Source organism: Erythranthe guttata, chromosome 13 (assembly GCF_056151865.1).
Source record: "Erythranthe guttata isolate IM_541 chromosome 13, IM_541, whole genome shotgun sequence".
NCBI lineage: Eukaryota > Viridiplantae > Streptophyta > Magnoliopsida > Lamiales > Phrymaceae > Erythranthe > Erythranthe guttata.
This window is the reverse complement of record NC_142545.1, coordinates 10431433-10446392: the sequence shown is the minus strand read 5'-3', so window position 1 is coordinate 10446392 and position 14960 is coordinate 10431433. Positions and strand designations below refer to the sequence as shown.

Here is a 14960-nt window from a genome sequence, read left to right as displayed (position 1 = left end):
CCCTATCCAAGTCCCTTCTTCTGCAGCTTCGGATGCTGCAATATACTCAACTTCGGTAGTGGAATCAGCCGTCGTGCTTTTCTTGGAACTCTTCCAACACACGACACCCCCATTAAGCGTGAATATAAATCCCGAGTTCGACTTTGAGTCGTCCACTCCGATTAAAAACTAGAGTTAGTAAAGCCTTCTAATTTCAAGCGACACACCAAAAATATATCCTTTGTCCTTCGTAAGTATTTGAGGATAATCTTTCACAGCCTTCCAGACTCCAGTGAGCTGGACCGGGGTCAGACTGATATCTGCTTGTGACGCTCACAACATATGAAATATCGGGTCTAGTACATAGCATGCCATACATTATGTTTCCTATGGCAAATGCATATGATGCATTTTCATCTCCTCGATTTCACTAGGTGTCTGAGGACACATGGATTTTGAGAAACGAACCCCATGGGACATTGGCAAGAATCCTTTCTTGGATTCTTCCATGCTAAACCATTTCATAACGGCGTCTATGTACAGGGTTTGGGATAAGCTTAGCATCTTTCTAGCCCTATCTCTATAGATACGTATTCTTAATACGTAAGATGCTTCTCGCAAATAGTTCATTGAGAAACGTGTGGACAACCAAGCTTTAGTATGTTGTAACATTCCTATGTCATTCGCAATGAGTAGAATGTCATCGACATAAAGCACCAAAAAATCACTGTCCTCCCACTAACCTTCTTGTATACACAAGGTTCCTCCGGGTTCTTCTCAAAATCAAACTCTTTGATAGTTGATTCGAACCTTATGTTTCAACTACGGGATGCTTGTTTCAATCCATAAATGGATCGCTGGAGTTTGCAAACCTTTTGCTCACTTCCAGAAGATATGAAACCTTCCGGCTGCACCATGTAAATCCAAATCGCCGATGTCTGCTACCCTCTTACCCCCTTGATTGCAATTTTTCAAAAAAAAACAGAAATTCGCCGGAGGCAATTTCCCCAACTTTGCATCCAATTTTCCTAACTTTATGTCTCCTTCTCCGCCGCCCACCGCACCATCGCCGCTACGGCTGAAAGCGTCATCGCAAACACACATCTCTCAAGCCATCGTTCATTTCTTCTTCCAGTGACTTTTTTTCCCGTGGCTTCTTTCCTTCGTCCCCCACTTATACTCTATCTGTTTCAATCCACCACCACCACCACCACCATTTCAAAGTTAATTGGCTTAATTATATTGAGATCCCCAATTCTGAACCTATAGGCATTGTTATGCTTTCAATTCACGATTGCTCAAAATCCGCCGCTGGAGATTGCACAAAATCCACTGCTGGAGTTAGTTTTCAGGGCAATGGTTGCTTCGGAGTTTTTGACCGGGATTGGTTGTGGAAGAAAATAAAGAATGAAAAAGAAAAAACAAAATTGAAGAGAAATATGTCACTCCAATTAAAGAAAATGGAGAACATGGGTAAACCGATGAATCAGATTATATTATATGACTATTTTTAAATTTCTGACAAATAAAATAAAGAAAAAGTTCCCATCTTAAAATCCCTCAAACTGGTAACAGTCATTTTTTTTTAAAAAGGTGAAAAAGGGTGCGAAGTGCCAAATAAGTCGTAATTAAAGGGTGCATTCTTCTATTTTTTTTTTTCAATTTAAGGGTATAGAGTGTCAATAGTGTCAATGGTGCATGTAATTCGAGGGTGCAAAGTCCTACCGAAATTAAGCCTCAAGTATTGAAAATAAATAATAACTAATTTTCACTATTTCTCCTATATTTATATATATGTTCACATGATGGTACACGACGGCTCATAGCTTGGACTCCTCATTTCATAAATTGGGTATTGCGGGAATCTGTCGTACGACGTCCACACCACCGCCGGCTGCGGGGCTGGTGCAACCACGGCGGCGGCGGCGGCGGTAGCAGGCGCCTCATTCTTGGCCTCACCCACACTCACAAGCTCCGCGTAGGCAACGTTCTTCCTCAGCTGCCGCGTCAGCTCCACCGCGTCCACGTCATCTCCGACAACCTCCACCCTGTCCCTTTCCTGCCCCGTTAGAGCGGCCGATTCAACACCTGATATTCCGACCGATATTTGCATGGCCTTTGTTCGAGATTTGTCGTCGTTCATTGACACCTTAACCACAATCTTCGTCTGCAATTCATCAAGCAAATTAAATTAAAACAAACAATTTAGTTTCAAAATCAAGAACAAAGAATATAATAAAAGGAAGAGCTTGAAGTTTAATTTATGCTAAATACCTTCATTTTTCTTGAATTTGTTGGACTTTTAAGATGGTCTCAATGTAAGGATCGAAGAAGGCAAAAAAAAAAATTAGATTTGCGAGAGGAGTGGGGAATATTTGTTACGAATTGGGAAGAAATAGAGAGTGGATATTTATAGAGCTATAAATGAAATTTGAGGACTAATCTCATACGCGTAAACTAAGGTGGTGTTTGCAAATGCTTTTTGAAAGTGCTTATGTGGTTTTTTTTGCTCATAATCTATTTTTAGGTGTTTGCAAAATCAACTTTTGCTTTTGCGTCTCTTAAAATAATCTGATTTAAGCTATTTTTTTAAAAGCACCCCTAACCCTATTTTTTCAATTTTAGTTCATTTTCCGAAATATTTGCAAACACCCCCAACTTTCAGAAATAACCACTTAAAACTAACTTAAATCACAATCACTAACTTCTGCTTTTAAATAATCATTTGCAAACACCACCTAAGGCTCATTCCAATTAATTAGATATCACTTTCATCGAGAACAATTTAAAGACTTGTTTTTTCCATATAATAATAATATTTTTGTGGACACCGAAGCTAAGGTCGTTTTCCATGCAATTACCAAGAAAATGCTATTTACTTGTGAGGAAGAATAGGCACTACCAAACACATCTCAAGACTCAGGTCAACCCCACCAATGCTGTTTAATTGATTTTTCAATCTCCTGTAGAATTCCATTTGGAATAAGAAAACAACCCTTAACATAAGATGGGTCGATTTAAGTACAACTTTAATTAACACCTCCTTACTCGCTCTTGATAAAAATTTATACTACTTATAAAAGTGGGAATGTTAGGGGAGGTTTCTTCCCTTTTTTGTGATGACCAAAATGCCCCTATCAAAAATAAAATAATTAATATTAATTTATAATTAGTTTTTTAATGTATGTTTACGAAAATAATTGATATTTTTTAGAGTTCAATGTATAAAGGCATCTGAAAAGATGAACTCATGTATCTATGAAATGTTAGTTATATAAGAAATTCAAAGAAACTCAATGGTCGATAATTCAATATGAATTTCAATTTTGCATCAGTTACACCAAAGAAAGAAATAAATGATCGTAACTTCCAGTTTCAAGTTCTCATTCATCTTTTCTTTCTCTTCTCGATTTCTTTTTCGTGTTCTTCTTTTTTATTTATTTTTTGTGTTTTTAGTTCTATGTTTAATTGTTTGAACCCTAAATTTTTAGAAATTGATAAAGTTTTCTAGATTAATGAAGGAATAAATCCTCCATATCAAGATCGGATTGAGCCTCTGTTAATAAAGTTCGTAAGTTATTTTGCATATTTTTCCCACTTCTATGTACTAAGTTAATTTTTTTTATTCATTTGAATTAATTGACCTAATGAAACATGTATGGGTTATATGCATGGGGATTATTGATTTAAAATTATTTCTACTCAGGTAATTCAAAACACGTGTTTCAATTTCATAAAATTAATGATCTATGCATGGGGATTATTGATTTAACTTTTATCTACTAAATTTACTTGCAATTACATTTTATTTTTCCGTTCAATTCTTTATTTATGTATTGGCAGGTAAGATTCATTGTGATATAGTTTGTGACTAAGAATGTTTTACGTGAAGTTTGTAAGGACTTTCTATTTCAATTGGCTTCTTCTTGTCAATTCAAATTCACGTATGTACATTATCAGGGACTCATAACAAAAGAAAGAAAATGTATTGATCCTGCAACTGCTTTATTTGCTTAATCCAAAGGTGATGTTGCATGACTTTGGGTTTAGCCAGTGATCCAATCTCATCAAAGTTGTGAGTCTTTCTCCAACACGACTAAGCTATACATTTTCTGGAAACCATAATTTAATTTTTAATTTACGTGGCTCTTGGTATTCCACATCCCGTTTATGAAAATAGGAATTGAATTGCCATGTTATTAATCTTTGCTAATGTTATGAATTGTGAGTGGATAAATAGGAAATAATCTGTTAAATGGGCTTTATATTGCTATTGGTAGTTTTGCATTAGATGATTATATTGGATTGTCATGTTTTAGTTACTCGGAGACTTCACTTTTGGTGGCTTGACTATCTCTATTGGTTAGTGATATAAATTTTAGGGGAAATTCTACTTTCCCCCCTTTTACTTTGTCTCGGTATCACTTTACCCCATTCTATTCATTTGCCCCCCTATACTTGAAAAATTATCTCAACGTGGCCCTCGTTGTTAGTTGTCTGACATTTGACCTTAACGCCGTTTGATCTAAGCTCTAAAATTACAAAACTGCCACCCATCCCAATTTAAATATTTTCTTAAAAATAATAATAATAATAATAATAATAATAATAATAATAATAATAATAATAATAATAATAATAATAATAATAATAATAATAATAATAATAATAATAATAATAATAATAATAATAATAATAATAATAATAATAATAATAATAATAATAATAATAATAATAATAATAATAATAATAATAATAATAATAATAATAATAATAAAATAAAAAAAATCAAGAAACGAGAAAACATAGTCAACGACGTCTGCTACCATTTATTTATTTAGGGGTCTTAAGATATAGGTCCCTAGTAACAAACCTTATTAGAACTAAATGACAAGTCTAACTAAATCTTTGCTTCACATCCTTTATAAATTTTATTCCAAAAATGCCCTTAACAAATAAAAATTGTAATATACATCAAATAATATTTTAACAGCATTTATCATTTTCATTTTTCCATCTAGCAATTTTTTATTATTTTTTTTTACGTAGAACATATTTCTCTTTTTCTTTTTTCTACATATTTCTTTTTTTCATGTCGTATTGTTTTCATTATTATAAAAATCTAATTATATCATTTTTACACTATTATAAAAAACATAAAAAAATCTTTTTTTTTTCCAACATAATATTGAAAATTATAAAAAAAATTGTTTTTTTCGTTTTTTTATTCAATTTACATTTTTTTAATTTTATCTGTTATCAAAATTGTAGTAGGCTATGAAACACTATGGTATACTATGATATACTATGTTTATGGTGTACTACAGTGTACTATGATCTCCTATAGTTTACTTATCCAAACCCTAAGGGTCCATTTGGATGGAGGGATTTGGAGAGGGATTTGATTTGGGGAATGAATTTGAAATGACTCCAATTTTGGAGTCATTTGAAATCCATCACTATTGCTCCAAAATCAACTAAAAAGGAGGGATGGAGATTTGAAATCCATCTCCAAATCCCTCAATTCAAACAAGTCGGAGGGATTTGTTATTATGGATTTGAAATCCCTCCCCCAAATCCCTCCATCCAAATGCACCCTAAAAGCAAAGTATACAAAGTATACTACAATGTCTTAAGGATCGGAGAAGACAAAAGATTAGCTATGTGAGAGGAGTGGGGAATTTATGTTACGAATTGGGAAGAAAGAAAGAGTGGATATTTATAGAGCTATAAATGAAATTTGAGGACTAATCTCATACGCGGAAACTAAGGGCATCTCCTATGTGTTGGGGGTGGGGGTGGGGTGGGGGTGGGCTGATGTGTTTAATGAGTTAGGGTGAGGGCTGGGGTGGGGCTGGGGTGGGGGGTTGGGGTGGCTGGGGGGGTCACTTGAGCCCAGGGAGGAGCCCTGGGCTCTCACTCTCTTCTGCATCACGTGTAAGTCACGTATGCATTATTTTTTTATTTATTTTTTTGTTATTTTTTTTCTTTCTTTTTTTTTCTTCTCTTTCACATTAGTATTTCTTTTTCCATTTTTTTCTTTTGTTTCTTTTTATTACTTTTTTTTTTTTTTTTTTTTTTTTTTTTTTTTTTTTTTTTTTTTCCTTTTTTTTCTTTCTTTTTTCTTTATTTATTTTCATTTTATTATTGATTTCTTTTATTTTACTTTAGTTTTCTCGTTTTTTTCTCTAATTCGATCTTTTTAATATAAAATAGTAATTTTATTGTAAATATTCTATTAATTATATTCACATTACGTGTTATTATATTACAAAGCATAGTTAAAAAATGAATATATAATAAATGACTTAATAATAGCACAACATAATTTAAAAAATTTATAGGTAAACACTTAAATCAAACTATTACATAAATTTATAATTAAACACTTAAATATACTTCTTACTATTATTATTATTATTATTATTATTATTATTATTATTATTATTATTATTATTATTATTATTATTATTATTATTATTATTATTATTATTATTATTATTATTATTATTATTATTATTATTATTATTATTATTATTATTATTATTATTATTATTATTATTATTATTATTATTATTATTATTATTATTATTATTATTATTATTATTATTATTATTATTATTATTATTATTATTATTATTATTATTATTATTATTATTATTATTATTATTATTATTATTATTATTATTATTATTATTATTATTATTATTATTATTATTATTATTATTATTATTATTATTATTATTATTATTATTATTATTATTATTATTATTATTATTATTATTATTATTATTATTATTATTATTATTATTATTATTATTATTATTATTATTATTATTATTATTATTATTATTATTATTATTATTATTATTATTATTATTATTATTATTATTATTATTATTATTATTATTATTATTATTATTATTATTATTATTATTATTATTATTATTATTATTATTATTATTATTATTATTATTATTATTATTATTATTATTATTATTATTATTATTATTATTATTATTATTATTATTATTATTATTATTATTATTATTATTATTATTATTATTATTATTATTATATGGTGAGAGTGGTGTTGGAAAAAATTAGAAGAAAGAGATCGGTCGGCTGGACGAAAAATAGGTTGGGGTCGGGGTCGGGGTCAGGGGAGCCCCAGGGGAGCCGCCCCCCATCGACACGAGATGCCCTAAGGCTCATTCCAATTAATTTTTTTTTTTTTTTTTTTTACCAAACAAATATTTTCTATTTTTTTTTTTTTTTTGGCCAAAAGATTTTATTATTCCATTTAAGATAGGCAAGAGAGAGCCTCGTTAAAACCTTGTGGGCCTAACACAAGGAAAAAGAGTACCCCTACAATGGAAATAAAAAATCAGCATCTAAGGTAACTAGACTATTACAAATATGACCCAAAATGGGATATAACATGCTAATATTAAAGTATGTAATGCGGCTATTCATAACCACCCCCAACTTTCTTGTAGTTCGCCTAAAAGCCCCACAGATGGGGGTCAATTTATAATTTTTGAAATTCCGCCTCCCTAGCCAACATCTTTTCTCATAATGCAGAATCACCCCTAAGCTTATTCCATCTTCCCATTCTATACAACCAATGAGTCTCTCTTCCAATATCCGAAACTTCCACCCCCAACACACTGTGCTCCTCCCCCTCATCCTTAGATGTAGTTCCGTGTGTCTCATTTACGAAAATTCGCAATACCGAGCTTATCACTAATGTATGCAGCCTTCACTTCTTGAGGCATACTGTTCCCGGAGAAAAACTCTTAATAAGATTTATGTGTATATGCCCAATTGGCTAAACGGTCTGCTACCGTATTCTCTTGTCGAACCACATGTGTGATCTTATGGTATGGTCGAACCTCTTGCATGCAAATCCAATTAATTAGATATCACTTTCATCGAGAACAATTTAAAGACTTGTTTTTTCCATATTATAATAATATTTTTTTGTGGGACTCCGAAGCTAAGGTCGTTTTCCATGCAATTACCAAGAAAATGCTATTTACTTGTGAGGAAGAATAGGCACTACCAAACACATCTCAAGACTCAGGTCAACCCCACCAATGCTGTTTAATTGATTTTTCAATCTCCTGTAGAATTCCATTTGGAATAAGAAAACAACCCTTAACATAAGATGGGTCGATTTAAGTACAACTTTAATTAACATCTCCTTATCCGCTTTTGATAAAAAATTCTCACCCCATCCCTTTATCCTAGACCGAATTTAGTTCAACAAAAAGTTCACTACTTGTCTTCTGTGGAAAACATGCACCCATCAAAACCCAATTTAATGAAATTTCATCATTCGAATCCAAATTAAATGAGTATTACACATTGACTCCAATTATAACAAATATTACATATTAATCCCATTTTTGTCAATTTTTTTGATATATTTTTTTAAAGAGCAAATGGTAAAGAGAGACATGACAAATGACTTAAATGCATATTGGTCAACACAAAGAAAAAGTCTTTCAAATAAATTCATCCCCATCTCTTTAGTCTAAAATACCCTCCATAATATATTTTGTTATCAATTTCATCATTTATACTCTAACTTCCTCAACATTATACATTGACTCCGGATTTGAACAAATATATCACATTAACCCCATTTGAATAATTTTTTGAATTTTTTTTTTCAGAATTTTTTTCGGCCAGATTCATGCGTTGATTAGGCGTTCTCCGGCGTTGACTTTTTTTTTCAAAATATTTTTTTCTGAATTTTTTTACCGGCCAGTCTCCGGCATTGACTTCTTTTTTTTTGATTTTTTTTTCTTATAAAAAAATTATTTTAATTAATACTACTGTCTTGGCTGCTAAATTACTGTCCCAAACATTGCTGCTAAATTACTGTCCCAAACATTAATATTATTGCATGAGACAGTAATAATACGGTCGAGATAATAATATCACGGTCGAAGACAGCAAAATAGCAGGTCAAGACAATAAAATTAATTAATACAGTAAAATTATTGTCTCAGACAGTTAAATTCATGTTTCACACAGTAATTTAGCAGCCAAGACAGTGATATTGATTAAAATAATTTTTTTAAGAAAAAGTAAATTCAAAAAAATAAAAGTCAATTAACAGTTAAATTACTATTGTAGACAATAATTTAGCATCCAAGACAACAATATTAATTAAATAATTTTTTTAAGAAAAAATAGAATTTCAAAAAAGAAAAAGAAAGAAAAAGTCAATTAACATTATCAAGAAATGCAAACTCGATGGAAGAACATCCTTGGTGCTAGCAGTGAGGAAGAAAAATCCACCCATGATCAACCACGAATTGTAGGAGCTCAAAGGCCATCACCTCCGATCCCTCCCGCTATGTTGTACTGTTGACAATTACACCAGAGTCGCTTCGCATAATTATGGAAGAAATTACAAAGTAGGTGGTTGGGGAAGCTGTAGCGAAATTTATGACTGCCCATAATGGAGTAGAACATACATCTCCGAGCCGCGCCTCACATGCATATAGTCGAACTGGGTCACCTAAGAAAGCAACACTATCCGTATCTAGAAGACACGCTAGACACCCGACCAATTTGCATTAAGAGGCTGGAAGTCGAGCTTCTCAGCCGGAAAAGTAAGAGGAAGTTCTTCCCAAGTGAAAAACGCCCAAGCCGCCAAAGACTCAGTGACCAACTGGACAACAAGACTCAAGCATTCCAATTGCAACTGCATTGTCTTATGTTGCCACCTCCGTCGCTGAAGGAAGCCTCCAAGGAATTTGGCCAGCTCGGAAAAGTCCTTTCTCTACAGCTATTTTGGCTGAGGCGCTATCTGCAGGTGTGAAGATACCACAACTCCCAGACTATGAGAGAACGGGTGATCCGCACGACCACATGCAAAAGTTCATAGCTAAAGGAGACTTATACGGTCTAAGTGATGATGTGTATTGTGAAATTTTCCGAACAACCCTATCGGGAAATGCTTTGAAGTGGTTCAATCAACTTCCTACAGGTACTGTTGAAAGTATGGAGCAATTGACTCATAAGTTTCTTGACCAATTTTCCATCAACAGAAAATACCCGAGAACGCCAGCTTATTTATTCACTATTATTCAACAAGAGCATGAATCGTTAAGAGAATACGTGCAACGTTTCTCTCAAGATGTACAGGAAATCCCAACTATTGATCATGTTGTTTTTGTTGGAATAATCAACAAAATTTACTGCACTGGCGGTTCAGAGAATCTATTGCAGGAAGACCGCCATGCAATCTTGTCGAGTTACTAGATAGGGCGGATAAATATATTCGCATTGAAGAGAAGACGAGCTTGACTCGGAAGGAAGTGTAAACGTGAAGAAGGGCGACGTGAGATGCCCAAGAAAGAGGATCTTCGTGTTACTCATTATAGAACTCAACAATTCATACCTCTTAACGCGCGACTCAGTGAGGTGCTTGTTATAGTGCACCAAAAAGGTTTGGTCCAACCTCTAAGGCCCGTGAAGAAGAGTACGAAAGGGAGAAATCGAGTAAATTTTGTCGTTTTCATCGCGACATAGGGCACGATACGGAGGACTGTTTCAATTTGAAACAAGATATTGAAAGATTAATACAACTAAGTAGCACGATCGTCAACAGGAAGAAAGAGGATGAGATATCGCCGAAATCGCTAGCAACTAATTGGTCGCCATGATGGAGAGCGTCAACATCGACATCGTGAGGATAATTTACCCAGAGTTGGAACCATAAACGTGATTTCAGGAGGTCCTTCTTGTGGCGATTCAAGAAATGCCAGACGAGCTTTAATGTGAAAGGCTAAGAATACTCATCTTATACAAAATAGTGCATCTCCCCCAAGTTGGGCGAAATCAGTCTTTCCAGTGCAAAGTCTTTCAAGTGCAATCAGGTGGCCAAGGTTTGACGTTTGGCGATTTTTATTTAGAAGGAAGCCAATGAGAGGAACATAATGATTCACTTGTCATTTCAGCATCCTTATCCAACTTTTGGTTGCGCAAAATATTGGCCGATGGTGGTAGCTCTGCTGATATTGTCTTCCATGATGTTTTCCAGGAGTTGGGAATCGCTGACGCCCAACTTGCAGCGGTCAAAACCCTTGATCGGATTCACATGTGAAGTTGTGGAAGCGCTCGAACAAATTACACTATCTCTTTCCCTTGGGAGATTTCCCAGAAGAGTAACTCGAATGGTGAAATTTTTGTTAGTCAAGTCATCGTCGACCTACAACGTGATTTTAGGGAGACCAAGCATTCATCAATTTCAAGCAGTGACTTCAACGTATCATATGAAATTGAAATTCCCGACTCCCCAAGGAATCGGTGAGGAAGTTGGAGAGCACCGCATCGCGAGAGAATGCTATGCTAATACTATTCAAAGAACGATGGGACCTTTGAAACAACAAGGTGGACGAGGCCACATATCTTTGAAATCTCGAGGCAAAGAGAAGTTAGCATGTTCATCAACATATGAAGAAATGCATTTTATTGAAAATCAACCTGACGAAGACATGCGTCTGGCGGCAGCTGAAACATTATAAGAAATTGAAGTGGTACCGTGGGATCCATTTAAAGTGACCAGAATTGGAGCTGACTTAGCGCCTGAGGTGGAAGAGGCAATTATTGTTTTCTTACGAAGCAATTATGATGTTTTTGCCTGGAGTGGAGAAGATCTACCGGGAATACCTGAAGAATTCACTATGCATCATTTGGATGTAGATCCTAATGCAAGACCAATCAAACAAAAGAAAAGAGCCTTTGGGCCAGTTAGGAGTCAGTATATCAAGGGTGGCTCGCTAATCTTGTCCAATCTTGTCTTAGTAGAGAAAAAAAGAGGCAAGTGGAGGTTATGCGTGGATTTCGCACATTTGAATAAAGCTTGTCCAAAAGATCCATATCCTCTATCAAGAATATATTTATTGGTAGATTCAACATCAGGTTGCGAGTTGCTGAGTTTCATTGATGCTTATCAAGGATATAACCAAATATGGTTAGCCTCGAAAGGCCAGGAAAAAACAAGCTTTGTAACCGACCAAGGAATCTTTTGCTATGAGGTAATGCCCTTCGGACTGAATAGCGCTGGAGTCACCAACCAACGCCTTGTCAACTCAATGTTTTATGGCATGCTCGGACGCAACATGGAAGCCTATATAGATAACATGTTAGTTAAGAGCGTTATCTCCTCAAAGCATACTAATGATCAAGATGAGTGTTTTACTATTTTGAGAATGTATTGAATGAAGCTCAACCCTGAGAACTGTATATTTGGAGTCAGAGGAAGAAAGTTATTGGGTTATTTAATCTCGCAACGAGGAATAGAGGCTAATCTAGAAAAAATAGAAGCTATCATAAAAATGTCGCCTCCTCGGACTTTAAAACAAGTGCATGAACTAACAGGCCGGATGGCTGCTCTCGATCGGTTTTTATCTCGATCAAGCGAAAAGGGACTACCGTTTTTCTAAATTCTCCATCAAGGGAAGCGTTTCAGTTTGTCCGATGAATGCCAGCAAACATTTGAAGATTTAAAGAAATATTTGAGTTCGCCACCCTTATTGAGTAAGCAAGAAACGGGAGATATATTGTCCTTTTATCTAGCCGTGGCGCCAGAAGCAGTAAGTGTTGTTCTTGTAAATCAAGTGAATCGTGAACACCATCCAGTATACTACATTAGCCGAGCACTGCAAGGAGCTGAGCAACGCTATAGCAATATGGAGAAGCTGGTTTTTCTATAGTAACGACTGCTCGGAAATCGCGCCCGTACTTCAAATCTCATCATGTGGTAGTTTTATCCAACCACCGTTTAAAGCATATATTGTCAAGTCCCAAAGCGTCGGGAAGAATGGACAAGTGGACTGCCGAATTAAGCCAATATGGATTGGACTATAATCCTCACCTGGCTATAAAAGGCTCAAGTGTTGGCAGATTTCCTCGTTGAGATGGCAGGATTTGAAGAAAGCAATTCGGCTCCAACCTGGCTAGCTTATGTGGATAGCTCTTCTACCATCGGTAGAAGTGGAATTGGCATAATGTTGGAGAGTCCACATTGAGAAAAAAATGAATATACAATGAAGCTCGATCTCCACGCTTCAAATAACGAGGCGGAATACGAAGCTTTTATAACAAGGATCCGTTTATCCCTAGCTGCTAGAGCCCGAAAGCTTGTTATACATAGTGATTCGCAACTTCTAGTGAATCAAGTCTCGGTAGATTATGATGCAAAAGAAGAAAAGATGGTGAAATACCTTGTCATAGCCAAAAAGTTATTATCGCGGCTTGAGGATTTTGAAGTCAAGAAAATTCCGCGAACCGCCAAAAATGGAGCAGACGGTTTATCTAAACTGGCCAGCTCAATGTCTAATATTAATAGCTGGTAGATTACATTTTTAGTTTTTCTAGGTCGAAAATTAACACTTTAGATGTAGTGATGTGCAATGAGGCTGCTGAGCTGGCATGGAAAGATGAGTTGGTGCAAAACCTAACATTAGGAGAACTCCCATCCGACCAATCTCAAGCACGTAAAATATGTACCCGAGCCGCTCATTTTACCATGGTGGATGATGAGTTATAGAAAAGAGGTTTCACTCCACCATTTCTGAAAGTATTTGACGCCACAAGCAGCGGTCTACGTACTTCGAGAAATTCATGATGGTATTTGCGGTAATCATCTCGGGAGGAAAACATTGGCGGGAAAGGCACTTTATCAGTTACACGCCAATATAGCCCATCAACCGGCCGCATTACTTCAACCAATGGAGTGTCCCATACCTTTTGCCCAATGGGGTATCGATTTGATAGGCCCATTTCCACTAGCTACAAGACAAATGAAGTTTCTCATCGTGGCCGTCGACTATTTTACTAGGTGGGTAGAGGCTGAACCAGTCGCCAAAATTTCTGAAAAAGAAGCTATCAGTTTTTTATGGAAAAATATTGTTTGCAGATTCATTAATATCAGATAATGGAACGCAATTCGCCGGTTCAAAGTTGAAAGATTGGTGTGAAGGCTTGCACATCAAGCATTTTTTTACCTTAGTATACACCGGTGAATTACTTGTAAATCCTATAGTCTAATTGTCTACAATATTATAATAAAATGGATATTATACAAAAGGATTTTAATAATGATGAGTGAATAGTTGTGAAAAATTCCCCAATTATCAAATGCCAAATACCTCGATTTTCTATTACTACTTTCAAGTCTCATCGGACTTAAAGTACAAAACCAAATGATCTTAAAAAAAAAAAAAAAAGATCACCTTAATTACAGTAAAAGAGATCGGAAAACCAAAACCAAGAAACTATGCCTCAAGTATTGAAATTTGAAAATCAATAATAACCTATATATATTTATATATATCACATGATGGTACACGACGGCTCATAGCTTGGGCTCCTCATCTCATAAATTGGGTATTGCGGGAATCCGTCGTACGGCGCCGCGTACGACGTCCAGACCACCCCCGGCTGTGGGGCGGGCGCAACCACTGCGGCCGCGGCGGCGGTGGCGGGCGCCTCCTTCTTGGCTTCGCCCACGCTCACAAGCTCCGCGTAGGCAACATTCTTCCTCAACTGCCGTGTCAGCTCCACCGCGTCCACGTCATCTCCGACAACCTCCACCCTGTCCCTTTCTTGCCCCGTTATAGCCGCCGATTCAACACCTGATATTCCGACCGATATTTGCATGGCCTTTGTTCGAGATTTGTCGTCGTTCATTGACACCTTAACCACAATCTTCTTCTGCAATTCATCAAGCAAATTAAATCAAAACAAACAATTTAGTTTCAAAATCAAGAACTAAGAATCTAATTAAAGGAAGAACTTGAAGTTTAATTTCTACTAAAATACCTTCATTTTCTTGAATTTGATGGACTTTTAAGATGGTCTCAATGTAAGGATTGGAGAAGACAAAAAAGATTAGCTATGTGTGAAATTTATGTCACGAATTGGGAAGAAAGAGAGAGTGAATATTTATAGAGCTC

The 14960-nt window shown here is 35.0% G+C and overlaps 2 protein-coding genes across 3 annotated transcripts; both read right to left on the bottom strand.

Annotated features, from left to right (window-relative positions):
- Positions 1–1453: 1453 nt before the first annotated feature.
- LOC105961785 (heavy metal-associated isoprenylated plant protein 16) lies at positions 1454–14909 on the bottom strand. Of its 2 annotated transcripts, XM_088811539.1 has the most exons (3): positions 2718–2752; positions 2254–2436; positions 1454–2146 (listed from the first exon to the last, which is right to left on the bottom strand). In XM_088811539.1, exons 2-3 carry the CDS (start codon positions 2257–2259, stop codon positions 1778–1780), a joined length of 375 nt encoding a protein of 124 aa, XP_088667665.1. In that variant the 5' UTR covers positions 2260–2436; positions 2718–2752; the 3' UTR covers positions 1454–1777. The 2 variants fall into 2 exon arrangements, with proteins under 2 accessions (XP_088667665.1, XP_012841502.2); XM_012986048.2 differs by lacking the exons at positions 2254–2436; positions 2718–2752 and adding an exon at positions 14827–14909.
- Positions 14136–14960, bottom strand: LOC105961712 (heavy metal-associated isoprenylated plant protein 16). The gene is made up of 2 exons (XM_088811538.1): positions 14827–14960; positions 14136–14718 (listed from the first exon to the last, which is right to left on the bottom strand). The coding sequence occupies exons 1-2, from the start codon at positions 14830–14832 to the stop codon at positions 14338–14340; spliced, it is 387 nt and encodes a 128-aa protein (XP_088667664.1). The 5' UTR covers positions 14833–14960; the 3' UTR covers positions 14136–14337.